The 22,028-nt window shown below is 38.4% G+C and overlaps 2 protein-coding genes across 2 annotated transcripts in view; both read left to right on the top strand.

Annotated features, from left to right (window-relative positions):
• tubgcp2 (tubulin gamma complex component 2) overlaps nt 1-2,897 on the top strand; it is a 12,852-nt gene extending 9,955 nt beyond the window's left edge. Inside the window, exons 16-18 of the mRNA XM_008301289.1 lie at nt 273-389; nt 1,094-1,257; nt 2,532-2,897. Of these exons, the coding sequence (XP_008299511.1) occupies nt 273-389; nt 1,094-1,257; nt 2,532-2,607 (357 nt within the window). The 3' untranslated portion in view covers nt 2,608-2,897. The remainder of the gene's footprint in view (nt 1-272; nt 390-1,093; nt 1,258-2,531) is intronic.
• Nucleotides 2,898-4,656: 1,759 nt separating this feature from the next.
• LOC103371836 (zinc metalloproteinase-disintegrin-like 2d) overlaps nt 4,657-22,028 on the top strand; it is a 28,592-nt gene continuing 11,220 nt past the window's right edge. Inside the window, exons 1-17 of the mRNA XM_008301293.1 lie at nt 4,657-4,720; nt 7,312-7,418; nt 8,506-8,579; nt 8,652-8,727; nt 9,116-9,192; nt 10,179-10,404; nt 11,539-11,604; nt 11,693-11,755; nt 11,830-11,999; nt 12,081-12,162; nt 12,242-12,381; nt 14,807-14,993; nt 15,286-15,375; nt 18,763-18,961; nt 20,419-20,521; nt 20,606-20,771; nt 20,852-20,932. Coding sequence (XP_008299515.1) covers nt 4,681-4,720; nt 7,312-7,418; nt 8,506-8,579; nt 8,652-8,727; nt 9,116-9,192; nt 10,179-10,404; nt 11,539-11,604; nt 11,693-11,755; nt 11,830-11,999; nt 12,081-12,162; nt 12,242-12,381; nt 14,807-14,993; nt 15,286-15,375; nt 18,763-18,961; nt 20,419-20,521; nt 20,606-20,771; nt 20,852-20,932 — 1,947 coding nt within the window. The 5' untranslated portion in view covers nt 4,657-4,680. The remainder of the gene's footprint in view (nt 4,721-7,311; nt 7,419-8,505; nt 8,580-8,651; nt 8,728-9,115; nt 9,193-10,178; nt 10,405-11,538; nt 11,605-11,692; nt 11,756-11,829; nt 12,000-12,080; nt 12,163-12,241; nt 12,382-14,806; nt 14,994-15,285; nt 15,376-18,762; nt 18,962-20,418; nt 20,522-20,605; nt 20,772-20,851; nt 20,933-22,028) is intronic.

Raw genomic sequence — 22,028 nt, 5'->3', positions numbered from 1 at the left:
GTCAGATCTGAAATACAAAGATCATCATCTGCAGAATGTCTCTCAACAAGTGATTTAGGACTGGTGCGGCACATCGCGCTTGATTTTCCTTTAAATGCTGTGGACCTGTTGCTGCACTTTCACGTTTTTGAACTCAGCCCCGTGTTTGTATATTAATTCCTCCTCTGCTTGACTGAACACTAGAGTTTTTCAAAAGTGCAACAATGACAGACGTTAAAGCCTGAATATTAAACTATCAGATGTTTGTTTTTTCCCTCTCTTGACCGTCGTAGCGCTTCACACAGAGCATGAGGTTGGAGCGTCTCTCTATGGAGCAGGGCACCATGGACGGACCTCCGCCTCAGAGCGAACACGCAGAGGAGGCAGAGAAGAAGAGGCTCACCACAAAGGTATCCATCCATCGTACAGGGAGACTGCAGATAGAGGTGGAATATCACAAAATAGTAATTGTGGGTTGATTTTAAGTGTTTCACATTTTAAATGCAGCAGATCCTGATCATCATCTGGATTATTGCAATTCACAAGTTCAATCCTGCCTCCTGGTGGTGCTTTTGTGCCAGAAATCTGGATTTTAAATTGCTAGTTACTGGGCATTTTAGCCCACTTGTGGCACAAGAAATACTTCTGACATCAAAAGTCTGTCTTGAATCTGGATGCTGGAACTGTTTGCCAGTATATTGTTTAGATTTCTGCTTTTTTCACAAGAGAAAAAAAAAGAGACACAACTTATCTGATCTACATAAATGGTCACAAACCACTTGTTTAACATTTATCAGTTTATTTTATACTTTAATTGTCTGTTTTTAAAGTAAAATTAATTTGGGATTACCTATATCTGATAAATGAATTTAGGAGTAAAAAAAAAAAAAAAAGAAAAGCATGAAGTATGAGGAAAACATCCTCAGCTGCAGCCTCATTACTTTCCACTACTGACTGAAGGAAATGTTCAAAATGTTCCTCTGATTTGTAGAAAACTGAGATTATTCTAACAGTTTGACATTTTTTGAGCTCGCTGCATTCTTGAACTCAGCACCCGGAGCTACTGCAGCATTTAATACCTTATATGTTTGTTTCTCCTCCTTCGCCGCCTCAGTTTTTAGCCGAGCACGCCGACGCCATCCAGTCCGACGCAGGCTTCGAAGCCACCATCAGCAAGTTCGACAGCAACTTCAGCATGTTGCTGCTGGACCTGCTGGACAAGCTGAGCATCTACAGCACCAACGACTGCGAACACAGCATGATCAGCATCATCTACAGGTAAATCTGTCACTCTAAAGCAGCTTTTTCTATGTATCCATCTTCATCTTACCGTGTTGCAAAGCAAGCCGGTGTTTTCTTAAATAACCTCCTACTATTGGTTTCAAGTAAGTCCCATATTGGGCCACTTTTATGCAAATTAACCAAAGTCTCATAAGTCTCCACAGTGTGTCTTTTAGTTTTTAGGCTCAAAATACTGCAAAGAATGTGACTGTGACTGTATAACTGATGGTTTAAATGGGCTGATTAGCTCTGAATGAGCTGCTGCTGTTCCCCATCAGGAAGAAAACTCTCTGTGTGATTAGTCGTCAGAGCTGTCAGTCACAGTTCAAAACACTGATATGATCCTTTAAAGCTGCACTAATTGATATTTTTACTTTGAAAACACTTTGTAGTAACAAACCAACACCTCTGCAGTCCTCCTGAACTGTATTTAGCCTCTTTTTTTTTTAGCTTATTGTGATTTTTTTCAACCTGCATTAAACTTATTTAGAGCTGCAAAAGAACCAAACATCTGGTGGAGACCAAAGCAGGGTTTAAAATTAAAACTGTTGCTCTTCACCCGCTGGATGCATAAATAAGAAAGCAAAGATCTTTTTAGCTGAGCTTTTCAGTACCACCTACTACGATAGATATGGTGCCATTTTATTTATACCTGCTTGCTTTTTATGTGTTTGTATTTATTGTTTTTAATTGTATAAATTTTTCTGTAATATTTTATTAGTTTTTTATTGTTTTTATTTAGTAGGGTTTGGAATTTTAAATGTTAAAGCACTTTGAGCTGCATGAGTTGGATTAAAGGTGTGATACAAATTAAGTGTTATTATTATTACTATTATTATTACTATTATTGTTATAGTAGCAGTAATGGTAGGAGTACGAGTAGGACAAGTATTAAAGGTGAGTTGACCATAACAAGGTGATGGGAGCTCAGATATTGTGTCAGGCTGCTCTGTGCACACGAATAAATGTAGCTGTAAAGACAATGACTCAAAAATAACAGAATTAAGGTTTTGGCTCATGTAATAAACTTCAAACACAGCACAGGTGGAAAGAGCTACGATCACAGAACTCCGACAGTGTCTGATTTTAAAAACATTTTACGACACCAACGTCTACTTTTTAGATTTACAGTAGTTGTGCTTTAAGCTAAAGCGAACAATAATCCACCTTTGTTGCAATGTCTCCTTTTTTTTGGGATAAAAATCATTGTTTTGGGAGATTTTTTTTTTTTTTATCAGTATTTTAACCTATTTTTGTTAATGACTCCTCAGGCTGGACTTCAACGGTTTCTACACGGAGCGGCTGGAGAGGATGGCCATAGAGCGCAGTCAGAAAGCAGCAGCGTAGCGCGTCGCCTCTTTGTGTGTGTTTACTGCAATAGAAGTGTGTTTCCTCGTGCATCAGTTCACCCGCCCAGATAAAAACCCATCAGCTGTAGGTCCGAGGAGCTGACCGCTGAGTGTGTATATTACATATTGTATATTATGAACTGGATGTAACGCAGAGTTCATGTTTGCTGCCTCATTTCAATGCTCTGAGAGTGTGAGTGGTCTCACTCCTTTATGGGTAAATTATTGTACCTGTACAGTGACAATGTATGTTTGTATGGATCTTCAATAAAGCAAGAACAGAATGAATTCAAGTGTTGGTTTCTTCCTTTGAGCCACATTAATGCTTGTAGAAACCAGAAAACTAATTTCACAGCCCTTTACCGGCAGCTGTATTTTGATTTGTTTTCTAAATATACGCTGAGGATGTAATCAGTGATGTGATCAGTCCCTGTGGGCATTCCTCAGATTGTGAGTTGATGTTTTTTTTTTTTATGGGTGTGCGGCCTGAAACAACAACAGTATGACACTTTGAACACTCCCTGGTCAAGGTAAAGACAATGTGAGTAACGCAGGAAATGAGTCTGACTTCAAAATAAAAGCATGCAGTTTGCTTTTGTAGGCAGACATTGCTGATGCTAAAGGGATGTTTATTGTATCAGCAAAAAAGCCAAAGATTCACTGCAGTCAGCTTCTTAAATGTTTGTTAGTTTCATAGATTGTAAACTCAGTATGTTTTGGTTTCTGAGTGCTGGACAGACCAAAAATGCAATTTGAATGTCAGTGTATGAGTTTATTAGTACCAGAAAATCACTGGTTCCAGCCACTTAAATGTGATAATTTGCTAATTTAACAGTTTTGTGTGATTGTAAAGTCGACATATTTGGGTTTGGGACTGTTTGTCAGGCAACAAAAAAAAGCTGTTTTAATGCATTAAAGTTGAATGATTTGGGGAAAATATCGAATTGTAATTTTTATGGACGATATTAAATATTAAATATCATTTAGAGTCGGGTTCCGTCTTAGTTTTCCACTGTGTGATAGATAAAGACGACCACATTGGACACCACTGAACGATATGAACTCTTCTGTATTTTAGCTCAAACATGAGGATGTAAAGAACATAATTGCTTCTACATGTATTTATTACCTTTTTCTAAACTGGCACAGAAGATAGAACAGGAGTGTCGCACTCTGGTCCTCGAGGATGAAATGATCAGCTCATCATCAAGCTCTGCAGAAGCCTGATAATGATTCTGATCATGTGAATCAGGTGTGTTGGAAGAGAGAAACATCTAAAACATGCAGGACTGTGGCCCTCGAGGACCAGGATTGGACACCCCTGAGATAGAACAATTATCACAAAATCTGTGACTGTGTTAAATTAAAAAAAAAAAGCTAAGTAATAATAATTCTAAATTAAATCATTTCAATAAGAAAACAGCAGAACCTTGAACAGTAAACAATCTCTGATGCTTCAGCAGCATGTCACTGTTACACATTTTATTGTTAAATAAAATCATATTTGCACTGTTTTCGATTCAGATTGTCATTTAAATATAATAACATTATAGTAATTTGTTAAGCAAAAATGCCAGAAATTCTCTGGTGTCTGTTTATTAAAGTGAATATTTGCTGGTTTCATAGTTTCCTGTGATTGTAAACTCAGCAGGTTTTGGTTTTTCTGTTGGTATTAAAGTCGTTTCATGTAGTTTTATGACACTTTTCTGTCAACATCTCCTGAATTCTGTTTTCATATATATTACTGTTTAGCTGTAGATGCTGGAGGAGCTGACAGAGTTCATATTGATGCACACATCTAATAAATAAGTGACTAATCTGATCCCATAAATGTCATTCATAAGCTGCAGTAAAACGTTTATTTTCAGGTGAATCAGCTCCAGACTTCCTGCACGTTTGATTTTGAAGTTGTTTCTAATTTCCTGGACGTGTAACTGCAGCGGCTCTGACGGTTCTTTCCGGTAAATGTGTGAGGCGGAGATAAGCGGACCGGAGGCGGGTCCCGAGGATCAGCCGCCCGCAGCGGACGCTCCTCGGCGGAGTAGAACAGCGGCGGCGGCGGCGGAGCATCATGACGGGAACCGGAGCGGTGACGGTGCTGCTGGGCTGCGGTGAGACTTTACTGCTGTTTAACGTCTCCGGTTGTTATTATTTGTCAGGCTGCTGGTGGATGAGCAGGAAAGATTATTAACGTCAGAAATGAGACTTTAAGCCTCATGTTTGATGTAAAGCTGCAAAAAAACTCTACAAAAGAGCTGCGGTGAAATGTAACGGAGTACATTTACTCAGTTACTTTAACAGTTCTGTTTTATGCGCCTTCATTTCTAAAAACTGCATTTACAAATTACCGTAAATATATTTATTTATCTGTATATTTAAATGAAACCACCCCACAAGAGCACAGCCGACATGACTGGTTGAGCAAGAGGTCATTTTCTATAAATTCAGTGTGAACATTTGATACTTTTTCTTTTATTTCATTAGTTTTGCTTCATTTTTAACAGCTTTGGACACTTTAACAAAACACTGTGAAACAAAAACTGTATTTTAAGCCTCATATTTGTTCTAAAGCTGCATTAAAACTCTTTTAAAACAGAACAAAACAGCTGTGGTGGAATGTAACTGAGTACATTTACTCAGTTACTTTTCTGTTTTATGTGCCTTCATTTCTAAAAACTGCTCTTACAAATGAACATAAATATATTTATATATCTGTATATTTAAATGAAACCACCCAGCAGTGCACAAGAGTGCAGCCGACATGAGTAGTTGAACTACAGGAGTCTGTTTTGTTAATTCAGTGTGAACATTTCATACTTTCTTTCTTTCTTTTTTTTTTTTAATTTGTTTTGCTTCATTTTTAACAGCTTTGGACACTTTAACAAAACACTGTGAAACAAAAACTGTATTTTAAGCCTCATATTTGTCCTAAATCTGCATGAAAACTCTTTTAAAACAGAACAAAACAGCTGTGGTGGAATGTAACTGAGTACATTTATTCAGTTACTTTTCTGTTTTATGCATCTTCATTTCTAAAAACTGCACTTACAAATTAACAAATGTATATATTTTATAAGTTAAACCATGTAACAGTGCAGAGGAACAGAGCTGATAGTTCAGTAGGTTTGTCTCTATTTATTGTCTCAGTGTTTGAAATGCAACATTTTGCTGCTTTAACTTCATAATAATTAGTCATTTTACTTCATGTTTTAATAGTTTTTTAACCTTCAACGAAGCGCTGTGATGCAGGAACTTTATTTAAAGCCTTACATTTGCTGTAAAGCTGCATTTAAACTCTTTGTGACTGAACAGCTGTTTTATTCTAATGCAACTGAGCATGTTTATATTTTACATTTACTCCCTTTATGCTGTTTTGATTTTCTAAAAAACACAATAAAGCAAAAACTTGGTTTTCAGCCTCACATTTGATGTTAAGCTACACTTAAACTCTTTGTGTGGTTTTAGACTAAAGTAACTGAGTACATTTACTCAGTTACTTAAGTATTTCCACCTTTTGCTTCTTAATTTCTAAATATTACATTTAAAAAGGATCACAAATATATATATTTAAATGAAACCACCAAAGAGTGCAGCTGACAACCAGCTCAGTAGTTAATAACTCAGTGTTTTACACATCAGGATTCGCTGCTTTTTCTTCTGTAATTTATTTTATTTTAAGTAGTTTTAGACACTTTAACAAAGAACTGTGACACAAAAACTGTATCTTAAGCCTCATATTTGGTGCATTGAAACGTTATGTGTTTTTACGTTAAAGTAATTAAGTACATTTACTCAAGTATTTCCACTTTATGTTGTTTTTACATCTAAAGATCTCACATTTTACTTCACTGTGTGGCTTCAGTTACTAACTCATATTCTGGCATGTATCTAAATGAGAGGATTTGTTGCTTTTCTTTTTAATGGTTTAACCCTTTTTTCATAGTTTTTGATACAGAAACTGTAGATAAAGCTGAACTTCCTGGTATTTAAAGGCTGTGTTTGGTGTAAAGCTGCTTTCAAATGGAATGTAACAGAGTACATTTACTTAGTTACTTGAGCATTTCCATCTCATGCTCCTTTAGTCACAATAAATGCACTTTTTACTGCACTAATAACATTTAACTACTTTAGTTATTTAAGTTAAGCAGCTTTACAACTGAACCGTTTTTGCACATAAAACATCTGATGGTTTGTATTTCTTGCTATAAATTAAACGACCCAATATAATAAAAAGAAATAATTGATTTACTGATCACTTAATTGGATTATTCAGGCTTTGAAAAGGCATTTTTCTTTGACTGATTTCCATAATTTGACTTTAATTTGTTTACTTCTGACGTGTGTTGACTTGGAGAACAGTGATGAACATGTTTCACTATTTTCTGCTGTTCATTAATCCAAACAATGATAATAATTAAAGGTAATGTTTAGCTACAGTCCTGAACAAAGCAGCTCATCTGGACCAACTCCAGCTGTAAAATGCTGCTTTCACACTAATACACAAGTGAGAATATAATAAACATATACAATAAAAGACTGTGGATGGACAGTAGAGTATTTGTTCAGCGTTATAGCAAAGTAAAGGCTCTGAGTACTACACTGCTACAAAGATTGTAATAAGATAAAACCAGCAATGTCGATTAAAACAATGTTTGTTCTCATTAAATCTGCTTTATATTGACTAAGTGTTTGTTCTGTGCAGCTTGTGTGGCGCTCAGCTCTGCCTTGTTGCCTCACGTGGAGCGATACGAGGTGGTTCGACCTCGCAGACACCAGCAGAGACACAGGAGGAGCCTGCAGGACGACCAGGTGAGCACCTCCACCTCACCTGGACGTCACCCACGGGTCCGCCTGAATAATGTAAAACGTCTCAGTGGGACGTCAGGAGTGTCCTGGCAAAGACGGGCAGCAAATCAACGGGATCTTACACCTTAGATCAGGTTTACATAAAGATTAAGAGTGAATTACGGTGTCACAATATTTAAAAGTTCTCTTCTTTACAGGCTCTGGATTCAGTAAAGTAGATTTTTGACGATTATAGATCCATAAATATGAAGGAAACTGATCAGTGCTGCTTTAGAAAGAAGAACAAATGAATAAGAGTAAATAAGAAACAATCATTATTTAAACTGACAGTAAACTGCACACTTTACTGGATATTTGCATGTTGTGCTGCTTTCTAGTTTCACTTCCCCACATGACAGACAGAAATATGAAAGTTGTGACTCCGCTGTATTTATCTCTGACATTAACGTTTTTTTAATCACATAAAGATCCCTAATAATTGTGTTTTCAAGCTACGCCTGCAACAGTGAATCTATTCATTTTAACTGTCAACCATTTAAATAATTGAGCCATTTTTTTAAAAGAAAAAAGCTTAAAAATTCCACAATTGCAGATTCTTAAATGTCAATATTTCCCTTAAGGTTTTAAGATGTTATTAAGATTTTAAAATGATTTGCAAATGACAGATTTCTGACATTTTTTTCTTTATTGTCTTAGATTTTAAAGACCAAACAGCAAATCAGTTAATTAATCAGTAATTGCAGCCCTGTTTTAAAAAAATGTTGAAAACTAAACTTGTCACTGCTCCCAAAACTTCTAAACTAACTCTAATGTATTTTCTGTAGCAACCTTCTATGTTACATACTAAATACAAATAATCTAATCTCATTTAATTTATCAGTTTATTTCCAGAAGTTACTCTGCATTTTTAAAAAAAAACATGCAATAATTATATAAAATCTCATCCAGTGTAATCAATTAAACAACTTAAAGGAAAAGTGCATCTTCCTGCTTGTACTTCAACATATTTAAATGCAGGATGTTTCACCTTTAACAGCGTTTTTCTGTTTTGTTTTACACAAATGAAAGTTGTGAATTCTCTTTTCTGCAGTTTTATCCCGACACCGTTCGGTACGAGTTGACCATCGAGGGGAGAAACCGCACGATTCATCTGGAAAAAAACTGGTAGCTGTCACATTTCATATTTAACTAATGTGGTGAAAACAAAATATAAACCTCTGTTTTTATACTTAATAGGAATCTCATTGGGAGAGACTACACGGAAACACGATATTCAGAGGATGGAAGACGAGAGATGACATCGCCGAAGGAGGTGAGACGGTTGATAGTTGGGAAATTCTGTGTTTTTTTAGGCATTTTAGAGACAAAAAATTGTTTGTTTCTTTATGCTGCAGTACACTGGGGCTAAAAATTGCACTTTTTCTTGCAGAATTCGTTGAGTTTTACCTGCAAAAAAACAAAAAATGCTCCAATTTATTTGTGTGAAATGAGTAGTTAAATTAAAATCTGTTTATTTGGCTTCATATCTAAAAGCACAAGTTGCCCATTGTTGGAGTTCTCAGACATTATTGCCCGTCAGTGACCCAAACGTGATAAATATCGACATTCCTGACCTGTGATTCATGGATTCATGCGCGTTAAAGACAAAGACGCCCTTTGAGAGGAGCGTCTCCACTAACCAGCGTCCCTGCTTCCTCCAGGACCACTGCTACTACCACGGGCGGGTGGAAGGCGAGGCCGAGTCCTCGGTCAGCGTGGGGATCTGTTCCGGCATTAGGCAAGTGAACCGTCCATTCATTCGCTGCTCACATTATTTCTGGTGAAAATTTCTCAGATGTTTGGGAAACGCGTTGCCTCATCGTGTTTCCTAATCGGCTTGTTGTGTTTGTGAAGCGTCCGACATCAGGTGACATAACTGTGTGAAATCTTCTTTAGTTCAACAGTCTTTTTTCTTTTTTGCTTATTTTCCTTTATTTTAGTTTACGTCTTTTCAGGTGGATTACATTTAGATCATTTCATCTCATATCATCACATTTTTAGAACAGTTCACTGAAGTTTTTAAAGCATTAAATATGGATATTTAGAAAGATATGTACTTTTTTTTTTTTTTAAAGATTTCCCATCGACCAATGTTTTTTTTTTTCCTCACAAATTTAATGATTATTGAACAACAGAAAAACCTAAAATTTTCCTTTTTTTTCTCACAATGTTCTTTTTTATTGAGAATCTGCAGTAACTTTATGGTCTGTGATCATAAAGGCTGGTTTACTTGGATTAGTCTTCACAGTAATATTGTGCTACACCTGCTCGATAAGTTTTAAAAGCTCAATGACAACAACTTTTCTCTTTATACTTGTGACAAAGTATTTCATATTAGAACGTATTCTAAATGTTTTTTTGTGTTATTGTGAAATGCAGCTACTTGTTGTACTTGTTGACTTCTTTGTTGTACATTTTTTGTTAATGTGTCCTCAAAGATGGGACTTTCTTCACATTTTAGCTCACCCATAATCAGATATAATTCTGTGTACTTGTCCAGTGTTTCAGATTCTCAATCAATGACATGGTGAGAAATAACAGTTCAAACATCTGGTGTTTATCTTTCATAGTTTCCGAGTTATTGTCATTCAAACGGACTCAAATTTCAACGTGGCTGAGATGGTCGAACAGGACTTAAGATGGAGGAACTGATGCATGACTCACATCGTGGCGGGTCTATTTTTTGACTCGGTAAATAAAAGGTGTTGTTTTTGCGTCATGCAGCGGCTTCGTGAGAACTCAGCAGCGGGTTTATCTGATAGAACCTCTGGAACGAACCGACGACGGGGAGCATGCGGTTTACAGACGGGAGCATCTGAAGGTCAGCGGCGGCGTGGCCTGTGGATCATCCAACGGCAGCACCATGTACGACCAGGACCAGGACCAGGACCTGGACCAGGACCAGGATCTGGGCCCGCGGCTCGCCGGCCTCTTCAGGTCCAGATCATGGGTACGCTGTAACATCAAGACGCCCCTAAACTTGAACTGAGGGGTTGATATGGTCCTAAATATTCCACGTGAGGCTCCGAATGTGAAAGTTTCCATCCAACAGGAGAATTTCTTCTAAAACTGACTCAAATGAACTATTTGATCATCAAAACTGCCTCAAACTAATTTCCTGTCGACTACGAATCAACTAGTTGAACAAAATAAGTGAAATCCATCCCCAGTTGTTGGCTTAACCCCTAAAAACTTGACATATTTACAAGTTTTCTCCATAAAATAACCCTTTAGATGTGACTCTGGAATGTGCAGATCTCATTATTCTGGCTTTTGGAGGATTACAATGTTTGAATACAACTTAATTTGTCCCTGTCTGTGAACAACAGTAGCTTTTATTGTTAATTAGCTGCTACTTGTGATGTTTAACCAATCAGACGGAGCTTTACTGGAACCACAGAGTGACTACAGACAGGACAGTGGCTGCATTAAAGCTAAAGTAGTGCGTTTAATTTATTTTAAATGCAACTCGTCAATAAAAATACCACACAATAATGGAAAATAAATCACAAACACTGGCCTCAGTAATCAGGCTAACTGGCATGAATGATAAAATGATGTAAACAAATAGCATATTTAGTGTAAAGGGGACAATGGACGTGTTTGTGGAGGATTGCGGAGTTAATCTGTCCCTCTCTGTGAACAGTAGCTTTGATTGTTGACGACTACTTATAACTCATCTCTGTGGATTCAAAATTACACCTACAGAAGTTTTCTCGATGAAAACAATTCCTGAGATGTGACTCTGGAATCTGCAGATCTTGTTATTCTGGTATTTTTCTGTATTACGAGGAAACTGGGCACGATTGTAAACAGGAGCTTTGTTTTTTTGTTGATTGCGTGTATCATGAAACAACCAATCAGATCGTGCTGTGGGCGGGACTTTGTTGAAACCACAAAGAGAAGTGGAGAAAGTTATTTTAAATGCAACTGGTCAGTAAAAAAATCACAATAATCAACAAAAAAAGACAAACATTGGTGTCGATAATCAGACTAATCGGTCGCTCCCTACTCGATGTTTAGTGGTTCTGAAAGGTTGCAAACAGAACCTTTAAATTCTGTATTTTTTTGTTTCTTTTATCAGAAAACTAAACCAGTGGCGGGTCCAGAGCGGTTTGTGGAGCTCTTCGTGGTTGTGGACAATGCCGAAGTAAGCATCTGACTTTTCCCACAATTCAACTTCCACTTCTACATAAATCTGATCTGTTTTTTTTTTTCTTTCTCTCCTCCTCCTGAAGTACAAACGCTATGGAAGCGAGACTAAACCTCGTATCCTGGGAGCTGTAAATCACATCGACAAGGTGAGTTGTTTTAAAGCTTCTGTAATCTGTCTGGCAGCACATTGGTTCCTGAGCGTCTCCTCGTCTCCCTGCAGCTGTATCGACCTCTCAACATCCGCATCATGCTGGTGGGTTTGGAGATCTGGACGTACAAAGACTTCATCGACGTCCACGTCAACTCAGAAATCGCCCTGGACAACTTCCTGGTGTGGCGTCAGGCCGACCTTCTGCGCAGGAAGGAGCACGACAACGCTCAGTTTGTCACGTGAGTTTTGTCCGCGCGGATGTTTAAAGACGCGGCGACGCTTCCGGTCTGACCTCATGTTGAAACTTTTCTCCTCGACAGCGGCAAAGACTTCGACGGAGACACGGTCGGACTCGCAAACAAGTTCGCCATGTGCACCGAAAACTCAGGCGGAGTCAACCAGGTGGGACTTCTTACCTGCAGATGGACGCTGTTGGTGGATGTTCAGATGTTAAAGCAACAGGTGTGGTCCTCTCTTCCAGGATCACCACGACAACCCCATCGGCCTCGCCTCCACCATCGCTCACGAGATGGGACACAACTTTGGTCTTTCCCACGATGCAGCGGGATGCGTTTGTGGTCCTTACAGCAGCGGCAACTGTGTGATGGCAGAAAAACTCCGGTAGGAACAAGACAGCAGAGTATTTATAATATCAAAAGAGTGTTTCTATGATGCTACTTTCTTGTGAGCGCAGCATGTCGGGAACTTCTTGAGGAAACATCTTCAGATTTGCCACAAAGGTCAAGAACTAATAAACTAACGAGGGCAAAATAAGACGCTAATTTCTAAAAGAGTTTAATGATAAAGAGATGACCATTAATGTCCAAAAATCTGGAAATACATGAACCAGGTGTGTCAGAAAAGTTTCAGGACTGGTGTCACAAAAGATAGATTTTAAATCCAAACTCCCCCCTTCAAAGTAATCCCCCTGGAGTCTAACCCTCGTCCCCAGCCTTCTCTTCACGCCGCCATGCACTCCTGGAAGGATTCCTCCAGGATCCTCTGCAGCGCCATCATCACAGCCATCTTGTTGTCGTCCACGTCTTCAAAACGGGTCCCCTTGATGACCCCCTTGACCTTGGGGAAGAGGAAATAACCCCACGGAGCCAGGTGGGGTGAGTAGGGAGGTTGCTCCAGCGCAGCGATGTTCTTCTCAGCCAGGAACTGTGGGACGCTCAGGGCATTGTGAGCGTTGTCATGGTGAAGCAGCCATGATTCGTCCTGCCACAACTCTCGCCTCTTCTGAACGAAGCAAACGCCGCAGGATGTCTTTGTAGATGTGCTGGTTGATCGTCTGAAGGGGAAAACTGGTAGTTTGTAGATTGGGTTTGAAATACATCTTTGATGACACCAGTCCTGGAACTTTTCTGACACACCTCGTATGTGAAACGCCTTCTTGTTTGTTTTCTGTGTTGGGAGGAATCACATCGTCAGTTTGCAAATACAGACGTATGTGGTCAAAAGTATGTGGACACTGCTTTGAGCAAGTTCTCTAAGAGTACACAGAATAAATATTTAGGACTTCTTTCATCTGTATTCTAAGACGAAGCGCTGCAGCAGCTCACACCACAAACTGAACCGTCAGCGACAAATAAAGTTAAATAACAACTTCCTCATAATAAGCCCAGAAAAAACTACAGCTCCCATGAAGAAACTACAACCTTGGCAATGTTGGAACCTACATCATTTTATTCCATAAACCTCACTCGCACACTAGTTTAATTTTTTTTCCAACTCTCTACTTGTAATATTTGACGTCTGGCTGGTGAGACTGCTGCTGCTGCTGCTGCAGATGTGTTGCTGCCAGATGTGTCGCTACAAATTACAATAAATCCAATTACTGTAACTATGTCATTTTTGGGGCTATTTTTTCTTAAGGTCTGTGCATTTATTTTTACTTATGTATGCATTACACCATTTACTTTAAGAAACATAACTTACTGTTGAGCAGGCCTACGGTTTAAATTAATGTCCAAATATCCACAATATTGGTGCGTTTCTGTAGCCATTAAGACCAGTTACAAACAAGCCGACGAAAACCACGACGTACGGATGAAAAACTTCTAAAATGAATGACTACTGGAGCTGAACAAAAGGTGCATTTGGGGGACGTTTATACTGCTACACGCAGGTTCAAAAACATTCTCAGTTTTCTTTTTAGCAGATAAAATTCCTGCTTTGCTCACAAAACAAATAAGCTCAGTTTGAGCCACTCACAGCTTTTATTATTTATCAGAGAAATCCGCTTGATTGTGGCTAAACAGTTAAACAGTAACTAATACTGAGAGGAGTTTTTGAGAAGAATATTTTGTAATTGAAGCATTTTCTAATAGCAGTACTTTTACTTGTAGGTGAGTAGTATTTCTGAAATGTTTAAAACGCATATTTCCACCACTGTTCCTCGACTTATTCACTTTATGGAGTTATGGGAAACGGTGTTTGAAAAAAAGGGACTTAAATGTTTTCTGTCATTTTTAACTCACCCACAATCAGAAACTCTTTAATCTACTTGTCCAATATGACAGATTCTGAGTCAACGATATTAAGAGAAATAACAGTGAAAATCTCAGGTTTTTATCTTTAATCATTCATAAAATATTCTTGTTCAAGCAGCCTCAAATTTCAAATTGCACAAAAAAACCTGCAGGAAGTGGGTAATTATCTCAGAAAGTATTTGATATATCGAGCTATAACTTCCCAAATATTTTTAGAAATATTTATTTTTTAGATTTTAGATTAATAAGAGATGATTCTTAAAATTATTAGATGGAATGATCTATGTTTGCCTTCATTTTTGCTGTTTACTTTATCAGCCTGGATTAATTTCATGCACTTTATGTAGAGACGCACGCAGACCTGCTGTCTGTAGCTGTTAATGTTTAAAATATGGATGTTATGGAAGTTCTGGTGACTTGTGATTTTGATATAAAACTTATTTATGATTGAAATTACACGACTGAACTCTAAAGAGCGAAGGCTTTACCAGCAGCAGATTAATGTTTGTTTGGACTCTGAATCTCCTGCGAACCTCTCTGCTCCTCCTCAGGACGGGAAGCGCGGCGTTTCCGGAGTTCTTCAGCGGCTGCAGCGTGGATCAGCTGGCCGAGTTCATGGAGCGAGCTCAACCCAGCTGCCTGCACCGGCCGGCCTCGGTGCGGACCCTCGCCGTGGGCCCTCGCTGTGGGAACGCCCTGCTGGACCCCGGAGAGGACTGCGACTGCGGCACCGTGGAGGTGAGAACCCGACTCGGCCCAACACATCCTCTGGTGAAGGGAGACTCCGCTTTCCGTTTCAGCTGCTGGTGTGGCTTCCTGTGCGTGAGGCTAATAAAAGAGAAGGTGACGCAGTGTTTGTAGAGAGTTAAAATAGATCCATCCTCGCCTCTTATCACACTGGAGGGATTCTTGGCAGACGCAGCTCATGTGGGAGATTTAAACCCGATCGTTCGTCCCTGAGCTTTCATCGCTGCTCAGGTTCCAACTGCATAAACAAACAGACACAACTGAGTTTTTCTTTTCTTTTCAGGAATGTACCAACCCGTGTTGTGATGCGTCCACCTGCCGGCTGACTGAAGGCTCTCAGTGCGCTCATGGACAGTGCTGCGACAGCTGCCAGGTACAGAAGCTGCTCAGCTGCCTCCAATGTACATATTTATCAGAGCACCACCCAATCACCTCATGTCAGGTTTATGCCACAGCTGCTCTAAATTAACAGCATTATAACAACTAGTATGTAGAAGCTCCTGAACCCAAATGATTAATTCTATGTGCAATAATCCAAATGGTAGTCTGGTTAATATCACACTGTAAACACGCACAACAGCAGAATGTAGATTTATTTTGTGTTATATTTTTATTTTCATACTAATACTTTAGATTTTATTATACATTTTTACTTCCTACTTCTTTAAGACTTTTGATTGGGAGCATCTGCAACTGAAAACAGTTTCCCCTACAGGATCAAGTATTTGTATCTGATTCTGATATTTTTACTGGTGAAATATAATAATAATAACAATTATCATTATTATCCATGAATTTTCTAATTTACCTTTTTACAAAAAAAAAAAAAAAACAGTAAAGGAAAGTATTATTTCTTGACTAAGATGTCACATTCTAGTTATTTAGCTGCATTCCTGAACAGAAAAAAAACTTTTAGTGCTTGAATGTTATGCTTGATTCATTTCTGGCTCAGGTTTAGGTTTAAAAGGTGAGTTCAGTTTGAAATTCCTCATTTCTGTTCAAAATTGTAAAACGTTAAGAGCTGAGAGCGAATTAAAGCCCTTCATGATGCTTGATGGTCGATATTTATATACATATACACAGCCCTTAACAAGTTAGACATGTGATTTAATACATTTGTTAAGCACTGGAGCTTTAATGTGTTCTTTTATTTACTCTTTGTGGGACAAAAACACAAAGTGAAAACATATTTGCTGTGTAAATATAAAAGCACACGGAGGCAAAGCATGAGATTAGTTCAATTGTTCTCTAAAACCAGTATAAAAAAGTAGATTTTACTTGTTCATCCAATTCATGTTTTGTATCATTTTACAAGCCAAGTTTCCTATTTATGTGCTGATTTCTTGTATTTTTTTTTTTTTTTACTTGGCGACTGTGTAAATGAGGCCTTTGTACTTCAGTGAGTTAAACAAGAGTTGAATGAATGAACAAAAAAGCTTTACCACATAATTTTAGTACCAAAAACACAACAGAGCATCAGTGTCTGTAGAAGCTTTAAGGGCTTCTGTTTGGCTTTCATTCAAAAAACTTCCCAACATGTAGTAAAACAAAGTGTTTTACACATTTTTAAAGCATCACATGAGAAAAAGAAACAGAACAACAGCTACATTGGAAACAAATGCCAACTTAGCTTAGCTGTTCATCAACTTAGCAAAAAAAATTTTTTGGACTTTTAAAAAAACAACAAAAAAAAAAACAGGATGGAAACACGTTATTGGAATAAATTAGTAGCTAACATTTAACCGACAGGCTTTCTTCCTTGTCTTTGTCCTCAGATAGCATGAATCATGGCAATTCATGTAGATTTCTCTCTATTTTTTAAAAAAGTTTTGTCTTCTTTGAGGTTTTCTAGTTCAGCAAACAAGTGGTTTGTTTGGAGCTTCTTCTACTCTGTTTATTACGGTTAACGTTGCCTACATCGCCACCTTGTGGTGACTCTGCACCGCCTAGTTCAATCATGAAAACTGGCCGAATTTGCATTTTGTTTTTTAAATTTTAAAATTTATTGACAAACTTATTAAAAGGTTGCTTTAAATTCCCTTGACAGTTATAAACATGGCTGTTATCCTGTAAAAACTATTCACCCCTCTTGGAATTTTTCCCTTTTTTTTTGCTTTTCTTCATGAAGTCCTGCTCAATTTAACTGGCTTTTTCGACAAGAATTTACCCAAGAATTTAAGTGTAAACAGAACGTCAACGAATTTAAAATATAAAATGTAAAATGAGTGATTTCACACGTTTTCACCTCCTTTAAAGCAACTAATGCAGCACCAGTGCAGCTAATTGTTGCTGGAAGTCACACAGTTGGTGAAATGTAGAACATCTGAGTGCAGTGAACGTGTTTCAGTAAAGTAAACTACACCATAAAGACAACAGAATCAGTTTTCACTTTGACATGAAAGAATCTTTGCTTGTAAATTCTGCTTCAAACCATGATTCACGATCACCTCTTCACGACAGATCAGCATCACCTCTGGTTGTGATGATTTCTGTCTGAAACATGACTCACAGACTGAAGCTTCTCCATTTTCTTGCTTAGCGGTTACGAGTCTCAACCATATGACTGGTTTACTTTCTGTGCTGCCACACATGTCCTCTCCTCGTTGTAAATAAATGAACAAAGATGCTTTACGGACACTCGGCTCAATGCAAAACTCCATGAAGGAAATGAAATCCTTCATGGTGTTTAAATCTGTTTAGAGGTTCTGTAGTTGATTATTCCATGAGGAACCTTTGCAGACGAAGCCAGTCAGATGTTCAAAAGACATCTTGAGACCAAATGTGACGTCTAACTTCAATATTCCAGAGTGTTCACAATCAAAGCAGTCAATCGATGATGTGAACCTGGTGTCCCTGTGACATAGCCAGCCGGGCGCCACCGATACAGAAAGACCGATTCATGAAGACACACCCAGTTAATAAGTGTAGAAGGGTTCTTCTAAAACCAGCAGCAGCTCAATAAAAACAGGAAACAGAGGCTCAATGTTCTGCAACTCACCACATCCTTCCTCAAATGTTTCAGGAGCCGACGGGTCATTTCATGTCAAATTATCAACTTCAATTTCTAGAAGTCCTTCATAAAATTTGTGGCTGTTTGCACGACATCATCTCGGGAATTGCTGACGATAAAAGCCTCAAAGTTTAATTGTTATTTCTCATCATGTGGTTGATTCTGAATCTGCATTATTGTCCATGTTGAAAGTCCAGAACTCTGTTTTTGGATCCGACTCTGCAGCAATGTTTTTGTTTTCATGGTACAAACCTGCTTAATCAGTTATCAAAATTCGATGAAAATAACTTTTTTTTTTTTCACTTTTGTGCACAGATATGTAAAAAATAGAAAGTATTCTGCATGTTTTGTGTTTTTTGTGTTGTTCAGACGTGCAGCTACACGAGATTCAGAAAATATCACAAGTTGACTTTTGCATTATCATTTTTTTTCTTCATGCGAGCTCAAAGACGGGACTGTTTCTCACATTTTTCAGAAAGTTTAATCTACTCGTCCAATATTGCAGATTCAGAATCAACAACGTGAGGAGAAATACAACACTTTCAGGTTTTTATCTTCAGTAGTTGCTGAGATCTTGTTGCTCAAACAGCCTCAAATTTCAATATGCATAAAAAAAACAAAACAAGAAACTATCTTGAAAAGTAGTAAAAGGCCACAGATGCCATTTAAATATCCAACATTTAGGATAAAAAAGATGCTATTTCTTCAACACGCTGATGAAATAAAAGCTTCTGCTGTCGTGACCCTCAGCTGAAGGCGTCCGGCAGCGTCTGCAGGAAGTCGGCCAGCGACTGCGACCTGCCTGAATACTGCACCGGAGAGTCCAGCGAGTGTCCCGAGGACAGCTTCGAGATGAACGGCAAACCCTGCTACAGCCACCGCCAGGGCTTCTGCTACAACGGACGCTGCCCGACCCGGGAGCAGCACTGCTGGAGGCTGTTTGGACCAGGTTAGCCTCTACACACCGGAAAAAAAACGGAACAGTGTGGTCTCAGTTTTTCACCTTTTTACAGTCACGTGGTGGAATGACTCCGGCCTGATACGCATTCATTAAAGTGCATTTTATCATGTAAGAAATTCAGGAACAACAAACAGAAGCGTCTTTAAAACTTAAACTATCCCACCATACAGTAACTTCCTCTGGACTTGTGCTTTAGTTTCCTGTAGCGCAGCACTGCTTTATTCTTACAGAAAGTTTTGCACTTTTATATTGATCAGACAGATTCAGCTCCTTTTCAGATTAAGATGAGACTACAAACAAAAACACTGTCTTGGAATGCAGGTTTTAGATTTAGGAATATTTTGTGTCTTTCAGACTCGTGTCGATTGGACATTTATGCAAACTGGTTCACATTTATCGAGATAAAGTGTCGTTTGCATATTTAAATTTCAGAGAATTTCTAATACAGAAATAATTCTCTTACAGTAACAGATCAACTGGGAAAGTTTATGGTGATATCTATTCCTTAAATAGCTTTTTTTATACCCTCCAGTTTTATTTTTTTCCCCTAAAACATGGCAAAAATGGTTCTTTTTCTGACTGTTGTAGTATTTTCTGATTAAATAAAGTAGATATTTAGAATCTCCTCTGTAAAAACTTTAGCTGTGGACAAAATGAAACTAGAATTTTGAAGTCAGTTTTCTTATTTCTGTTCTGGAAATGAATGCAAATCGATGCATATTTGGACAGATAGTAACTCATTTGCATGTTTGAACATAACATTTCCGAAGAGTTGCAGTACAAAAGCTAACTGTCTAATTGTGAGTAATAAACGGGAACAGTTAGGTTTAGTTTTTACCCGTTGATAGTCCTTTGGAATTTTACAAAACACATCTTTAAGACTGTTTTTAGCACTTAGATGCTCCAGACTTTTCTAGTTTTTATTCCTCTGTTCTATTTCCTGACGGTTTTCACAGAGGAGTTTGTTCTTTTTTATCAGTTATAGCCTCATTTATAGAACACTGACCTCCGTATAAACGTGGTAGAAATGGATTATTTACACAGTGTTGACTCTACTTTATGATTACTGGCATCTCATCTCCTCTGTGAAAACCTTTGATGCCAAAATGTCAACAAAACTAAACAAAGCTCAGACGTCTATTCTGGGAATTAACGCAACTAGGAGCATATTTAGACATTTAATTTGCATATGTACATTTTTAGAAACACAAAAAGTCTTGACATAAATAATCAACTGGGGAAGTTTCATGTTGATATTTTTTTAGTTTAACTCTTTACCCCTGTTCACCTATTATTACAATTGTGACATTCATATTTCATAAGACTCATTAAATACAACATAATCAGTGTTTTCCAACCATTTTTGCAGTCATTGTTGTGGTTTCACTGTTAAATGTCCTCCCCAACAAACTAGAGATCATATTATTTCTTTCTTCTTCTTCCAGGAGCCAAAGATGCACCAGATATCTGCTACAACCTCAACAAACGGGGCGAAGAAGGTGCAAACTGTGGGAAAAGCAAGTTCGGCTTCACTCGCTGTGCTGAAGTGTACGTCTCAGCGTTATTCACACAGACTGACGGTGAAGTCTCAACACGCTCTGGAGTCATCTGTGTCTCTTTGTGCATCTGCAGGGATCTAAAGTGCGGCTCGATATTCTGCGAAGGCGGCGGCGAGTCCATCAGCGGTAAACGAGCCGCTTACACCGTGTTCGGCCGAGAATGTAAGCTGGCCGTGGAGGACGACAAGAGCAGGAACATCGACATGGTGCCCAAAGGAGCCGCATGTGGACCCAACAAGGTAAACAAAGACACGCTGCAGGGAGACGTTTCCTCGTTCTGTTGGAAGCTTTGCTCAGAATCTAACTTTTTCTTTTGCAGGTTTGCCTCAACAACAAATGTGTGGATGTTTCTGTTTATGGGAAAAAGGAGGATTGTTCCAAGAAATGCAACAGCAACGGGGTGAGTTTGTGGTTTTAAAGCCTGAAGGCGCTCCTCGTTGAGTTTGGTCTGCCGGCCGACACGCAGCCTGGTTTAGGTTTTCATGCCGGTGGGCGAATAAAAAGTCTGTAAACGTGGCTGCTCAGTACTGAGGAGGAATTTTATTGTCTTCTGTGGTCTGTCAGTGTAGAATTATACAGATGTTTGGACTCAAACAGCCTCCTTACTTTCAAACCAGAGCGACTAACTTTTATTTTAATTATCGATTAAAGTTATTTGGTCTATAAATGGTCAGAAAATTGTGAAAATTCTCAAGACAACGTCCTCAAATGTCTCGTTTTGTCCGACAGCCCACAGCTAGTCAGTTTACTGTCACAGTGGAGGAAAGAAACCAGAAAATATTCTCATTTAAGAAGCTTGATTTAGAAAATGTTGACTTTTTCCCACTTAAATAATCACACAAACCGTTCAGTTGCAAAAATAATTGCAGCTTTGAGAGAAAAGCTTCAAAATCACACCAAGAACTAGGTCTGGGAACATATATTTTTCTTTTCACTAGAACTTTAACAGCCTCTATGCAGCGTCCTTTATTGATAAAGGTGGTTAAAGAATCCTTGTGGGAGCTGTTAATGGCTGGAAAAAGTTCATATTCTTCCAATATTACAAGCGATTGTTCTAAAATTGCAAACTCTGACAATAGCAGCCAAAAACACTGCAAAAATGTTTAGAAAATACACATTTTCTTGTATTTTCTGGGCTTTTTTTTAATGTCTTAGAACATCTAAATGCTCTAAACCAGGGGTACCGAATCCTGGTCCTCGAGGGCCACAGTCCTGCATGTTTTAGATGTTTCCCTCTTCCATCATCAAGCTCTGCAGAAGCCTGATAACGATCCTGATCATGTGAATCAGGTGTGTTGGAAGAGGGAAGCATCTAAAACATGCAGGATAGGGGCTCTCGAGGACCAGGATTGGACACCCCTGTTCAAAACTGTAACTGGAGACACTGCAGGTGAACACTTGAATAAATATCAACATGAAACTTCTCCAGCTGATGATTTATGTTGAGGGAATTATTACATGCTTTCTGAAAATGTCTGTGTAAATATGCAAACGAG

This window comes from Stegastes partitus, unplaced genomic scaffold (assembly GCF_000690725.1).
Source record: "Stegastes partitus isolate 25-593 unplaced genomic scaffold, Stegastes_partitus-1.0.2 Scaffold1655, whole genome shotgun sequence".
NCBI classification, from domain to species: domain Eukaryota; kingdom Metazoa; phylum Chordata; class Actinopteri; family Pomacentridae; genus Stegastes; species Stegastes partitus.
Note: the sequence above shows the minus strand (reverse complement) of the source record. Positions and strands in the feature narration are given on the sequence as shown.